Source organism: Anser cygnoides, chromosome 7 (assembly GCF_040182565.1).
Source record: "Anser cygnoides isolate HZ-2024a breed goose chromosome 7, Taihu_goose_T2T_genome, whole genome shotgun sequence".
In the NCBI taxonomy this organism is placed as follows: domain Eukaryota; kingdom Metazoa; phylum Chordata; class Aves; order Anseriformes; family Anatidae; genus Anser; species Anser cygnoides.
Genome location: NC_089879.1, coordinates 17,004,871 through 17,019,719, shown reverse-complemented (window position 1 = coordinate 17,019,719; position 14,849 = coordinate 17,004,871). Strand labels below are relative to the sequence as shown.

The window sequence follows — 14,849 nt, the reverse complement described above, 5'->3', positions numbered from 1 at the left end:
GATATAGTGAGAAATAAATACAGTTGGAGTGCAGTTCAAAGGTAACAAACGCATTCATCCACCCAAATACTTAGTTTATAATTTTTCTTTCTTAATAAAGTAATTTTAAATTGAAGATCGAAGTAGTGTTTTGAAATTGCTTTCTGTAATGAGACCTTAAGCTTTCTAAAAAAAAAAAAAAAAGGCAAAAGGATGCAAGATAGAGAAGTGCAAATCTTTATTTCATGTTTTGCAGATTTTAAATGTCTTTGACGGAAAATTGTATCAAGACATGACATTAATTTTTATTATTCATTTCTGTCACCTGTCACTGTGGCAGTCATGGAAGGCATAACCCTTTATTTTCACTTTCTTACCTCAGCTATCCTTTGCTGTGATAAATGTGTCATTCATTGTGCTGCAGATTATTCTAACTGATTTATGTTGCAAGGTTTAGAACCTGACTGTGATCTTTTTTTTACACTGGGATCATTTAAACAAGACAAGAGTTACGAAACAGCAAGAAATAGAATATAGAATCTTTCCTGTTCGGTCATAACTATGCAGTACTTTTCTTAGCTGCGGAATAAAAATAGGATATAAAATGGAGCTTATTGTTGTAGTGATTAACTGAGAATTAACCGAGTTTGCAGACTTTCAGTCTTGCATGAATTCTAACTTATTTAAAAGGTAGTTTGTTCAGTATTCTGCATTGTCGCAGTTACAGAGTCTGCAATAGCCTGTGTTTTACCATGAAGTATAACCACAGAAAAAAATATACTACATTAGAAACAGTAGGATTAATTTTGCTAAATACTAGATTTTTGTGATATGGTATGCATCTTTATTGTAGCTGTTTAGCGAGAGCGGTAATGACCTGTGCACTTAAGTGAATGCAAATGTCATGTTACTCAGTTTCATTTATTTGTATGCGATGTTTTTCCATTAACATAAGAGTATACTACTCTTTCACATTAATGAAAACCTGATATTTGAAGTGGGGCAGAAGTTCTGTTTATTCTGTGGGGTTTTCTACTGCATGAAGTAGTATATAGTAAATATTGTACAAGGACAGAGGAAGTTAGGAAGAAATACAGTCATTGATATAACTACTTTAAATTCATATTGCATACCCAGAAATAGTGTTCTTACTTCACTAATAACTAATACCTGACTAATATCTAACATTTGTTCTGTTGGATTTCAAAGTAACGGTGATTGCTTTTCTGGCTCTGAATGATAATTAACAAAAATAAAATGTTGATGTTTTCCTGTTAGCAAACACTGGAGAAGCAGAAGTAGGCTTTTTACCAACATTTGGGCCTTGCTACCTAAACTTTTATGGAAGTCCAAGAGAATACACTGGATTTCCAGATCCATATGATGAATTAAACTTTGGAAAGGTCAGTTTCTTTATTCACTGTTTTTAATAAAAGGATTAAACCCAATTATTTTTAATTAAAGAATTCATTCATTTTAATGTTTGTTTCACATTATGCTACTTTTGGTGTTTCTTTTTGAATAATAATTTGTATTTATGATTAGCAAGATAGTATGACATAATATTATGTTTTTTATGTATTTTTTGAAGGAGCAGCAGTGGTTTTGGTGATTTTCACTATCTGCATCTCTACATTTTATAAAACTGGATTAAATGTCTCGTTATTTTACAGGGAGAAGGAGTTGCTTACAGAGGGAGAATTCTGGTTGAGCTATCAACAGTACTTGAAAGCAAACCTGTTAATAAAAAGTTAGATATGATTCCTAATGATGACATACTGGTTGTAGAGGTAAATTCTTGTTTTACTGTCACTGTTGGTAATGGAAATGAGCCTTGTCTGGTTAGTTTTGGAGACTGGTTTGACTTAAAAATTGAAGCAGTTGAGTTGAATCTTAGAATTAAGAGGTGCTTTTTTATGGTGTGGTTACAAAAATGTATGACACTGGTAGCATGACATGTTGAGACATTTTTATAATCTCAAACAATAATTTTTTATACAACGGATGTATTTTTGGTACATCTCAGAAACTAGCAAAAATATTAAAATCATTATTTCCATTGAAAAAAATATTACCGTTTTCTGTGATAGTGGATTCTATTTTAGAAATATGTCAATACAACTAAAAAGGTTCTTGTTGTAGAAATACCAGCGCAGACGAAAGTTCTGCTTGGCTGCTGTCTTTCATTCTGCTACCATGCTGCAAGACACTGGCGAGCCTATCCAGTTTGAAGTTAGCATTGGTAACTATGGCAACAAGTTTGATACCACCTGTAAGCCTTTGGCATCAACAACTCAGTACAGTCGTGCTGTTTTTGATGGTAAGGATGCTGCTGGTATGGGGATAAAGCCATGTAAAAGGCTCTTTTGAAGGTGCAGGGTGTTTATTCTCTAGCTTTGGAATGACAGTTCTTACCCCAGTAAAAATTACTGAAAATGTGACAGAAAATAATGCTTGGTTCCTCATGGCCTTTGATGAAAAGTTATATTTTGTTAATAAACACTGCAAAGCCTACTGATGGTATTAAAGATATTTTTGTAGAATTCAGTGAGATCTTTGACTGTGCACTAGATGTAGACAGGAAAACTGGCAAGAAAAAAATCACAGTATTTTACAGGTATCTACAAGCAAGGGATTAAGATGGGAAAATACCATCAGAACATTCTGATTTAAAAAATAATAAAAACTTACCTTTTTAACCAAGGGTCTGGCAGCCTAGAAGAAAACAACCTACCCAGATCACAGAAAAATATGTTTTGGCTTTAACTTTTGTTTTATTAAATGCAAACAGTAGAAATTATTTTTTCTGCCTATTAAATGAAGTGATCAGTTTTAGTCTGGTAAAATGATTATTTGAACATTTTATTTCAGAGAAACACATCAATTTTCTATCAACATCAGTAAGTTACTGGATAGAATAATGAACATATTAACAGATGATTTATTGATTAAAAAAATCCACTGAATTTGAAACAATTTGAGGTAAAAGCTTAACATTCAGCAGATGCTGTGTTGGCTGAAAAATTTAAATCCTTTGATAAGTTTGGACAAGCATGTGCATTCATCATGAATTATAGTGCCTAAGTGAAAAAAAGAGCAACTTGTACAATGTACAGTATGTGTCTCTGCCATGAGTTCTAACATACAGATGTTTCACACCAGGTAATTATTATTACTATTTGCCATGGGCGAACACAAAGCCAGTAGTAACACTGACTTCCTTTTGGGAGGACATAAGTCATAGATTAGACCCTGTGAATGTAATCCTAAATATGGTTGAAAGACTGGTAAGTAACTTTCTTTTTGCTGATATGGTTTTCTGTTTTTCTATTTTTTAAAAAAAATAAAAAATAAAGAGGTATAATCAAAAGTGACATTGTATGCAAATTGTGGAACATTTTTTTTTTTCTTTAATTCTTTTTTTCCTATTCAAAATTAAACATAGAACTGTGTCACAAAGGGCACTGCTAATCATAGTTGTGTATTCTGGCAACGCCCAATGCTCTCATGCTTGAATCTGCAGGAAGGTCCCACAGGAAGGAAGTCTTCTTAGTTAGGGGCATGTTAATTTTGTATAACTGTAATTGATTTGGAAATTAGGTGCAACATTATTAGTGTTAAATACAGTGTGAAAGAATATACAGAGTCCTCTTAAATATGTATCAGGTTTGAACATCTTAGTCTTTTTTGATTTGGGATTTATACATTCAAATAAGTGAGATCAAATAAAGCCTTAAAAATTGAGTTGACTATAATATCACAATGGAAGTTTGTAAGTGCAAATCTTTTCATTTAAAATTCCACAGCAATCCAACTTAACCACCTTAAAATCAGGAATGCAGGCTAAAATTTCTGAAAACCGATTAGCTGAGATGTGGTTGAAGCTGATTGATGAACTTACAGAAGATATAAGGTAAAAGTACCGCGTTCTTTTTTATCTCTTGCCTTATCATTCTAGGCCTGCTTGGAATCTTCTCTGTTGCCTTTACTAAGTCAGAAAACAAATTCTAAGGACTATAAAACTGATTACTGCTATGAACTGACCTGAAAACTGCAATTCTAAGTCTCTGAAAGTAGTAAAGCAGCACAGATATTGCCAGTGAAGTCATCTGTCTAGTTTTATAATTCTCCACTCTTAGTCAATGACAGCAGTAAAACAGCATATCTTGAAATAAACAAAAAAAAAAAAGGTATTGTGCAAATGTGAAATCGTGGCTCTCTGCTATCTGTCACCATACCTTTAGAATTCCTCGTGTACATTTTGTTTACCTAAATTTCAAAGTTATTTGTGAAACTGAAGAAGGAAGAAATTCCATTATTTACTGGTAAGCACAGAACAAAAAAATGTAAAAGCAGTTTAGAGCTTAAGGGTCATAAAGATGACGTTTTTGAGTGATCCTTTAGTCAACATGTCTCAGTGTATGGGAGTGGTCAGAGAAGGCAATATGAGTTGCCACTTAGGGTTTAAAAAGAGGAAGGAAGGAACTGTATGAGAAAAAGAAGGAGAAAAGGTAAGGAAAAATGAAAGAACGGTTATTATTCATTAGAGAAAATAGCAAAAAACATGAAATGAGAGAACTAACTCATCAAGCTGAAGAGCCAAAACAAAAATGAACATAGGAAAAAGCAAATGCAATGGAAGCTGATATACATTAGCAAAGAATTTTATTATAGAAAGCTTATGTCAAAATATAAACTAGTAGCTTTATAGAATGCATGCTTTCATACAGAAAAATCAGAGAAAGAACTGACATACTTCAGGAAAGCAAAATGTGAAGGGCAAACTGTTGTTGCATGGAGCCATCTAGAGAACGTAGGAACTCGAGGCCTTATATCAGTTATAACATGCCATCCTCTGACATATCTGCACTGTTATTCAGGCTATTATTTTATTAAATAGCATTAGCACCCAGATGTATCAACCACATTAGCTTCCTATTGTTTGCAGGATATGGTGCCCTTTATGGTGTTTTCAGGAAACACATGAAAGCTGTCCCAAAGGTATAATACCCTGGGTTGAATTCATGAAAAATGTTCTTTATCATGTTAAAGTTTTAAGTAGAGTAGGAGTTTGAAAGAGTTTTCAGTGCACCATTTAAACCTGAAATGTGATGATTTTCTGGAAGTTCTGATCTGGTACATTTGAATCAAGTGTAAATACTTTAACCCAGGGCAGATAGCATTTCCATTCAGATTAGCAGAACTAACTAACTGTAAGTGCAACAGTCAGTAATAAGGTTTTCCGGAGTCAGTCAGAAATACATGACTTGTTATTAAAACTAGGTCAAAGGAGTATCATCCTTTCCAAACTTGGCAGTGTCTCTGGATTTTTTTTAATTGTTTTTTTAATCATCATATTAGAGACCTCTTAATAAAATCTATTGAAGGAATACAGTCATTGGTCTTTGAAAAGCTGCCTTTTCCTCAAACTACCACCACCTCAAAAAAAAATAAATATAAAAAAAAACCTAAAAACTTTTTTCTGGGCCCTACTACAATGCTATAGTATTTCTTGATTCCATTAAAAAGTGTACTCTGCCCTCTAGTGACTGAAAGTTCTGTGTCATGGATTTGTTTTAGAGTTTTTCCATGTTTTGTTGCCAAAGAGTTAGATAGCTTTCATTATCATAAATACAAGCTGTATTTTTATATTGAATTTCTGAGAATTTACATTTCAGTGAAAGAAAAGATCCTAATCTTGGTCTGAAGGAACTAATTCAGGTGTATGTTCTGAGACAATTTTCTGATTTGCATATACAGGGAAAAATACATTAAAGCATAAACCTCAAGCTATTTTATATTCATGCGTCCTAGGTAAGCACAGCATTTCTGTTGCTTACTGTAAATGCTTTGTCAGTTGGAAATCTGTGCAGAAATAGATGCAGAGACATTTCTAATTCTGGTGGTTTTCAATCAAAGAAAATAGTAGCACTCAATCTCTTGCTGCTTTATGCATGGTTACATTTAGTGTATGGCTAAATAAAATCCACTTAGATTATTAACCACGATAATAATTTTTCTTTTTAGTAAACCATTTCCCCTCATAGAAGGCAAATCTAATATTACAGTCCTTGACACTCAGATAGAAAAACTGCGCCTGAAGTCTCTCAAACAGATTGGAGAAGCAGCAACAAGGATGAGAAATGAAGCTACTGATGTGAAAGCCACTCTGACAGAAATTGAGGATTGGTTGGATAAATTACTGCAACTGAGTGAAGAGGTTAGTACTATACAACATCAGTGATTCAGGTAGTTTAGAAGTAGCCATCCAACACAAACTGGTGTGATGTTCACTGCTGATCAAGCAATATCCCCTCTGTTTAGAACAGAAATTTTAGATGCTGTGAAAGTAAATATGTGCGCCTCTGTAATTAGGATTTACTTGAATGTATTGTTCTAGGTTGTTATCCAGCTTCACTGAGAATGTATGTTGGGAAGTAACCACTGATTTGTAGAATTAGAATAGACTCTTACCTGTACAAGCTGGCAGTATTTTGCCCTTTATTTTCCTCCAGATTTTCAAGTCACCTTGCTGGTTCGGGAACTGTAGGATATATGTAGTACTTCTGCAGCTCATTACTTCTAACAGTTTTTTGAATTTTCAATAACGTCCTAAATCTTAAACATCTGCGTTATGCTCTCTAATAATTGGTTTTCATGACATTATAGGAATATTTCGTTTTTTCTTTGTCATTTCTGCTTTGATTTTTTTTATTTAATAAAAAAAACTTCATTTGGAAGGTAGTGTACAAAGGTGTGGACAAAGCTTCAAAAAAAAAAGTAGTATTTGTCTTCTGCTAAAAGTCTTAAGATCATCTACCCTTAGCATGCAAGCATTACAAGCATTTAAATGTGTACCACATTACAAGCATTTAAATGTGTACCACATCAAGCCAAATTTTTAGCAATTGGAATCAGTCACTGTAAATGAATTGGGTCACAGCATATTTCTAGATAAAATTTCAAAAGATGTAGGAAACAAATCTCTTAACAAGAGCATCTTGTTTTCCAACAATCTTAATGGTATTTTCAATGATTGTTCCAGAACTATGTATTGCATTACTTGCAAAGTAAAACAATTTCCTCCATTTATCATTAATTCATGTTTAGTATTGATTCTTAAATGGGAGATCCGTTTGACCATAACCAGTCTACGTTTCTGTTGTCTAAGCATTAGGTTAGTTTAACTTCCTATTAATTACCAACTTTTACTTTCTTTTCCACGCAAATAATCCACAGCCACAAAACAGTATGCCTGATGTAATCATATGGATGATCCGAGGGGAGAAAAGACTGGCTTATGCTCGTGTTCCTGCACACCAAGTGCTGTATTCCACCACAAGCCCTGAATCATCTGGTAAATATTGCGGAAAGACCCAAACAATCTTCTTAAAGGTACTTTTTTCTTTTTTTTTTTTTCTCAAAATCATTTTGTAACTTTAACTGCCTAAACTGCAGTGTTGTGTGACATGCACATGGATGGAACATGCAAGCAAATTCTGAACGATGAGGTATCAAAATTCTGAGCAGATAAAAGCCAAATGCATATAGTTTCTTCAACAAATCACATAAATTGTAATGTAAACTTTGCCATAAGCCAGAGTTAGAACAGTCATTGGCCCTTAACTGTGATGCTTTTTTGGAGAAGCTCAGAATTTTGATAGGGCTTTTAAAGTGCTATTGGAGTTGGTGGGTTTGGGTTGGACATGAATGGAGACTTTCAGAGGGAAGAATTAGTGTAAGTCAGAGAAGTTCCATAAACCTATTCAAAGTTTTGTATGTTTTTCTGAATGTACTGTAGAGCATGTCTACACTCAGAAGTTCCTTGGTACATCTCTCTGCATTAAGTCTTATTCTTGAATAGGAGTGCCTTTCTCCAGTTAATTGATACTGTTTCTAAGTGGTATGAGCTTGACCAGAAAAAAGGCAATCTGACTGTGGAACAATAGCATTTAGAGTTTGTTAATGTACTACTAGTTACACTGCAGATAAGTCCATATTTTAATGATCTTATGCATGACTCTTAATCACGTGTGTTATGATGCACTGCTTCTAAGTTTGGTGAACCATTCTGACTACCTGCTGCATTTCTAGACTCTCCTGACAAAAAACACTAAAATTTAAAGTTGCCATCCCAGTTAAAAAAATCATTACTGGATGAAACTTGGGAGAGGATATACAGGAGCAGGGATGATACTAATGGTTACTGTGTTTGGTTTTCACATGTCCCGGGGAGGTACCGTTTAAAGAATGTCTTCTTCCTGAACCATTTTATTAGCTCCTTTTGAGGAAATGCAGTACAGGAAGAGATCAGTAAATCATGTATTATTACTCATATTTCTGTGTTATTGTACGTATTTTACTGAAAGCTACAATACCTGCATAACATAACAAAGAATAACCTTGTGTGTGTGTGCCAGTATCCACAGGACAACACAAAAGATGTCAAAATGCCTGTGGAGTTGCGAATTAACATTTGGCTTGGGCTGAGTGCAGTTGAAAAGAAGTTCAATAGCTTTGCAGAGGGAACGTTCAGTGTTTTTGCAGAAATGGTATGTCCGTCATTGCTTTCTTACATGAAACTTGGATATGAACCTCTGGAATCCAGTGAAATTGGAGCTCTTCTGAAATTGTTTTGCATGCTTGGCAGAGAGGGAGAGTAGGATTTATTATCCTGAAAAAAGCACTGAAACAAGTAGACCACATTAAAGGCAATTAATGATCAAGTTCATTGTGCCTACCAGGTGAACTTCAGTAGAACAGATTCTGAACTGGTTAATCAGGTGAAAATCTGGGTAACTCTGGTGATTTCAAAATGCTTATTTTAGATTGGTATCAGTGTAATTAAGATTGAGATCTAGAACATAATGTTTTGGCATGCGAATAACTTTCTATATTAATTACTTCAGTTCTCTACAAATGATACACGGATACAAGTGTGGTTTTTTGTTTTTTTTTAACAATGGTTCTTTTGAAGGAGCAGAAGATTTATCAAAAGTTGACTGTTACATGAAAAACTGGTCAAATGCAGTAGATTTTGCTGACAAAAGACTGTATTATAACAAGTCAATGGTAAAAGCTAACAAAAATTGGAATAAAAATACTTGAAGTAGTCTCACATATAATACATATTTTCTATGATAATAAGCTGCAAGCATCTATTCTCTGCCTCATTGCCTAATGGCACATGTAATTGATATCAGTTGATGAAACAAGGCATTTTTAGAGAGGCTTGTGCCACCATTACACCTATACTTAAAATACTTAGTAGTTCTATAGTAAGTAATTTACAATAGGCAATGGATTTTCAAAGACATTTTTTATTAAGTGTAGGGGTTTAAGAGGCTATGTAATACCGCTTTTTTTCCTCTTAATACAGCAATCCAAAATTTTTGTAGTGATAAAAGCAGAAAACTCAAGACCATCAAAAACTAGGAATAATACCATTAGCAGAAAGGGAAATATACTACATAAACTGTGCTGACATCGGAATTGTTCCCCCAGTAACTTCCGTAATAAGACTGACCGTTATTTTCAATTTGGCATGTTACAAAAGAAGAGGGTATAAATAGGAGGAGGTTTGAGATGTAAAAGAATGAGAGGGTCGTACATTTAGGGAATGGAAGAAACTTTTGTTTGAATAATGTAAAAGAATTTTACTTAACAAGCCTTTAGTTTGGGGGGAGTTTGACTGTAGCTGTAGAGATGCATTAAATTGAAAAGATAGTGTAGTTTAGCAGGGGAATCATTGTTTGTAAGACAACACAGGAGAAAATGAAAGGAAGAAATTAATGAAGGTAGTGCAGGGAAATGTGGGAAGGAAATACTTCATTTCAGAGAAAGAAAATATATAGTAGAATGTTTCAATTGTAACACATGTAACGTGATGTAATACATCTTTTTTTTTCCATCTAAAATCTCTTTGTTGTTCCTAAAGTACTGTTTTATTCTTTATTCTCAAACAGTATGAAAATCAGGCTCTTCTTTTTGGAAAGTGGGGTACCTCAGGACTTGTAGGTCGCCACAAGTTTTCTGATGTCACAGGAAAAATCAAATTGAAAAGAGAATATTTTCTACCCCCAAAGGGCTGGGACTGGGAAGGAGAATGGATGGTTGATCCTGAAAGAAGGTCAGATTCTTTTAATTTTATACAAGCAGGAATAAAGGAGTTGACCTCAGAGTGTAGAGGAAAACATCCCCTCTCTGTTTTCTTCACTGGGAGATTTTTAAGCTGAACTTTTTAGGACAGCAAAAGCCAGCCAATAGTCAAAGCCATGTAATGTAACTCTAAAGATACTACAATGCTTTAAAAAAGTAAATCATATGACAAAAAGAATGCATCTACTTCCTAGGAACCAGGTTACATTTTAAAAGTATTCATGCGATAATAGGCATATTGCTTTTATATTCCCAGTGTCTCAGGGCCCCATCTTTAAAATAATGGATAATATTTTTCTTTGCCTAGAAAGCTATTGTGGGGATCACTTGTGTGAGGTTCTCATGTCCTGCTGAGAAGGTATCAGATAAGACCCTTAGGTAGATTGATCTTCCATAGATAGAAACTTAACTTAGACATCTGGTATAAATCTGAGGCCAATGTATCAACACTATTATAGTATTTGCATGGTTGTTCACGTACAATAGATGATTTTTTGTGTTTATTTTGCTAAATGTTGCAAAGGTCCATGGCCCTTACTAAACAACAAGTTGCAAGTGATTTCCCAGAGTGACTTAAGGCAGGGGTTATTTTCAGAGCCCAAGGCTGTGGTGCCATATGACTCTTCCTCTCCTGACAGATCTCATTCATGAGTTCTCTGTCCTCCCCAGCTACAGCAGATTCAGTCTTGCTCAGTCAGAAGTTTTCAATGCCTAAATTGTGCCTGTTCAGCCATTTGCACTGCCACACTTTAAAGTGGACTGGGTAAACAAGTTGTCTAAAAAACAAAATCCAGCCTCCAAAAAGATGCTTTTTTCTTAAAATGAAAGGTTCACTCCATTTTTAATTCTTGTTCTGATGGTAAGGAATACACGGGACAGTTGCTATAGGAACACTCTGCAGGAAAATGTGTGCTATTTGATCCATTTTAAAATCACGTGCGTTTGTAGGTATGGATGTATTTATTTTCATGTTATTTCAATGAATAGTCCGAGATGAATAAAAGCAATAGCGCATTTTCTCAAATAATTGGAAGGAAACTACTATTAAAATGCTCAAGTATGCTTATGCTTCATACCTGTTTTTATTGGACAATAATCTGCATGGCCTTATTTGAACAGCAGATGGCATTTCAGAACATATTTTAGTGCTTTCTGAATCCCAGTTAATCACAAGTGGAAACAAAGACTATTTTATGTAAATTAATGTTCTCTCATTTATTTTACTTGCATGTTAGAAAAGTATTAGCCAATGGATTACTCACCTTGTCAATAGTAGAAAGAGGATAAAATTAATAACACTGCTCAATTTTAGTGCGTACTTACATAAAAATTAGAAATGCATGTAACTGTCATGCAGTCTGTTTTTCCTTGCATTTAAATGTATGATACATTTACTTTTTCCAAGAAGTGTTCAAAACAGATCCTGAATACTACAGCAGTTAAAACACTCCTGCTAGTTGCTCATGAGTAGCATTCCTCCTATTGCTATATAAACAGACCTTAGCAAAGACGGACAATCCAGAATTACAGAATATACATTGTTTCTATATATTCTTTGTAGCTTACTTAAATATTTTTGGTGTAATACTGTATTTACTTTGAGCTTGCAGTTTGTTGACTGAAGCTGATGCTGGTCATACTGAGTTTACTGACGAAGTGTATGAAAATGAGAGTCGCTATCCTGGAGGGGAATGGAAAGCAGCCGAAGAGAGTTACACAGATGTGGTGAGATTTCTAAAGTAATACTTTTCACTGAAAAAGAAGGTTTAAGAGAAGGAGTTCTATGATTTGCTACACAGTGTATTTCATCTATTAAAGCACAGAACTGTTGTGTTTTCTCTATATAAAAGAATGGAGAAAAGGCTCCACCACCACGTGAGTTCACATGTCCTCTTGGATGGATGTGGGAAGATGATGCTTGGAAATCAGATTTAAATCGAGCAGTGGATGAGCATGGTAAGATTTACTGTTCATGTGCTATATAATAAATGTATTTGTAAGTGTCTACTAGAGAGCGTATCATATAATCTAAGAAGCTGTACAGTGGTTTTGACTGCAGCAGCAGATGAGAGTTTTGAGTCAAAAGCTTTGAAAAATTAAGCAAGTAAAAAGGCTAACGTGAACAATGGTCTACTGACATAAGAGGTTCCACATTGGAAAGCTGGATGTATAAAACAGTGTACTTGGAAATAGAACCTATCCCTGTTTGAAAGAAGTTTCATGGTTTTGCTATGACTTCTACATGCCTGTTACTTGTTGTTGAACCTCTGATAGGGTTCTGCAGCAACATTTTAGTAAGAGATCAATCTCAGTAAAAATCAGAGTCCTAGATACCTGGCAATTGAATTCTAACATGCAGAGCCAAACTAAAGTAACAGTTTCACCAATTCTTACATATTTATGATCAGAGTTCAAATTGTTGTTTATTTAAAAGCCAAGCTGCTGGAGTTGCAAGAGCACATAAAATGCTATCTGTTGGAGAAGATCATTCTCTAGCTATTGGGCATTTAAGGTTTCAGTATTACAAAAGCACAGAATGGCTTAGGTTGGAAGGGACCGTAAAGACCATCCAGTTCCACCCCACCCCACCCCCCCCCCGCCATGGGTAGGGACACCAGGCTGCCCAAAGCCCCATTCAGCCTGGCCTTGAACGCTGCCAGGGATGGGGCACCCATGACGTCTCTGGGCAGCCTGTTCCAGTACCTCACCGCTCTCATTGTGAAGATTTTCTTCCTAATGTCTCATATAACCTTACCCTCTTTTTTCAGGGACTGTAATAATAGGACAAGGCTTTAAACTAAGAGTCCCTCCCCCATGTTTCCTGTGGTCCCCTTTTAAGTACTGGAAGGCTGCTATAAAGTCACCCTTGAGCCTTCTCTTATTGTTGTGGTTTAACCCGGCTGGCAGCTAAACACCACACAGCCGTTCGCTCACCCTCCCCCCTCCCTCTCTGGGATGGGGGAGAGAAACAGGAAAGTGAAGCCTGTGAGTTGAGATAAAGACAGTTTATTAAGACAGGAAAATAATAATAATAATAATAGTATTAATAATAATAATGTGTACAAAACAAGTGATGCCCAATGCAATTGCTCACCACCCGTTGACCGATAAGGCAGCTATGCTAACCGCTATACCACCAACTAGGCTAAACAATCCCAACTCTCTCAGCCTGTCTTCACAGGACATACCAAATAGCTCTTTGTGACTAAATCTTCACCCTCTGCAGTTAAACTACCACTCATGCTTTTCTTATTTGCATCTTGAATGTGTTTCTAGAAATATAGTAACTATTCAATTCTTTTTTTTTAGGATGGGAATATGGAATTACTATTCCTCCAGACTCTAAACCGAAGTCATGGGTTGCTGCAGAGAAAATGTATCATACGCACCGACGACGAAGACTGGTGCGGAAGCGTAAGAGGGATCCAGCTCAAGCAGTAACAACAGGAAGGGTAAGCAGAAAAGAGATGCAATCACAGATTGTATTTCTTGCATGTTGCAATAGTGTCTGCCAGAGCAATTCCCCCCCCCTTTTTTTATGATATTTATACAATACTGTGGATAACAGGGATTTACATCTCCCAGGGGGTGTCATCATATGAAGATCAAGAAGGATGGGAATATGCTTCCTTGATTGGCTGGAAATTTCACTGGAAACAACGCAGTTCTGACACTTTCCGTCGAAGACGATGGAGACGAAAAATGGCTCCCTCAGAGACACACGGTGCAGCAGCTATTTTTAAACTCGAAGGTGCTTTGGTAAGGAACACAATATTAATAAAGTCTTTAAAAGGTCAATCTGTTAATTTTCAGTAGATAAGCAATTAAATACCAATAACAATTTAATTAGCTATTTTAGTCCCTGAATCATACATTGATATATAACTGGGGAACCAATGCAGTTTATAGTATTTAAATTTTTTGAAGTCTGAAACAGAGCACTGAAATAACTACTGAGGCTTTTGAATAACACATTTATTACTTGATTCTTCAAATTATAAATTATTTTTATTATTGTATTATGTGAGACTTCGATCAAAAGGCAAAATGACTAGATGAGCCTTGTGTAAGTAAAGTGAAAAGATGGCTCAAGATTTCCCTGCACATAATTTAAGTGTATTTGCATGTATGAGTGACCAAGCACAAGGAAAAAAATAAAGTATAGGACAAATCAGAATATTGTGAGTCATATTTCATCAAAATATAAATATACCTCAAGTTTCCAGGTTAACACAGCTTCATAGGTAAGCTCTATTTACCAAGATACAAATTGGAGTGAATAATAGTAAGGCACAGCCTTAGTAGAGAAGGCTCGTTTGTTTTTTCTGAGCTGATGATTTGAGTATAGTATTAATGAAAGTTTGCTTTTTTTTTCCTTAGCATGTTTCTCTTTTTTGCACCAAATGTCAACCCATGATTCATTGATAGTATTTTCTTTCTCCACTTACTTTGGTGCCACAGAGTTTAAAAATTTCCGTTTCTCTTTTGACTACAGTGTCAAGGTGGCTATCCTATTGCTAGGGTAGCCTTAGAGAACTTCTCTGCAACAGGGCAGTGCAGAAAGACCTACAACCTCTCCTGCAGTAAGAGCTGAGAGGTAGCTAGTGTATCGCTAGCAATAAGACATTCTGGCAAGGAAGATGAACTGACTGGATCTGATTTCTGCACAGCTTCAGTGGCAACAAGAAATTACCTTTGCATGAGTAAACATC

General features: G+C 35.3%; 1 protein-coding gene and 1 long non-coding RNA gene across 8 annotated transcripts in view; one reads left to right on the top strand and one right to left on the bottom strand.

Moving 5' to 3' along the window:
- MYOF (myoferlin) overlaps positions 1–14,849 on the top strand; it is a 70,072-nt gene that overhangs the window by 34,609 nt on the left and 20,614 nt on the right. For all 7 annotated transcript variants that reach the window (XM_067000984.1, XM_067000983.1, XM_013189606.3 and 4 more), the window contains 13 exons: positions 1,258–1,382; positions 1,653–1,769; positions 2,122–2,299; positions 3,142–3,266; positions 3,786–3,892; positions 6,007–6,199; positions 7,219–7,374; positions 8,400–8,531; positions 9,945–10,108; positions 11,748–11,862; positions 11,988–12,093; positions 13,447–13,589; positions 13,723–13,896. In XM_067000984.1, coding sequence (XP_066857085.1) covers positions 1,258–1,382; positions 1,653–1,769; positions 2,122–2,299; positions 3,142–3,266; positions 3,786–3,892; positions 6,007–6,199; positions 7,219–7,374; positions 8,400–8,531; positions 9,945–10,108; positions 11,748–11,862; positions 11,988–12,093; positions 13,447–13,589; positions 13,723–13,896 — 1,835 coding nt within the window. The remainder of the gene's footprint in view (positions 1–1,257; positions 1,383–1,652; positions 1,770–2,121; positions 2,300–3,141; positions 3,267–3,785; positions 3,893–6,006; positions 6,200–7,218; positions 7,375–8,399; positions 8,532–9,944; positions 10,109–11,747; positions 11,863–11,987; positions 12,094–13,446; positions 13,590–13,722; positions 13,897–14,849) is intronic.
- Positions 13,755–14,849, bottom strand: part of LOC106041587 (uncharacterized) — a 63,073-nt gene continuing 61,978 nt past the window's right edge. The window contains exon 4 of the long non-coding RNA XR_007165298.2: positions 13,755–13,891. This is a non-coding gene — a long non-coding RNA (uncharacterized lncRNA). The remainder of the gene's footprint in view (positions 13,892–14,849) is intronic.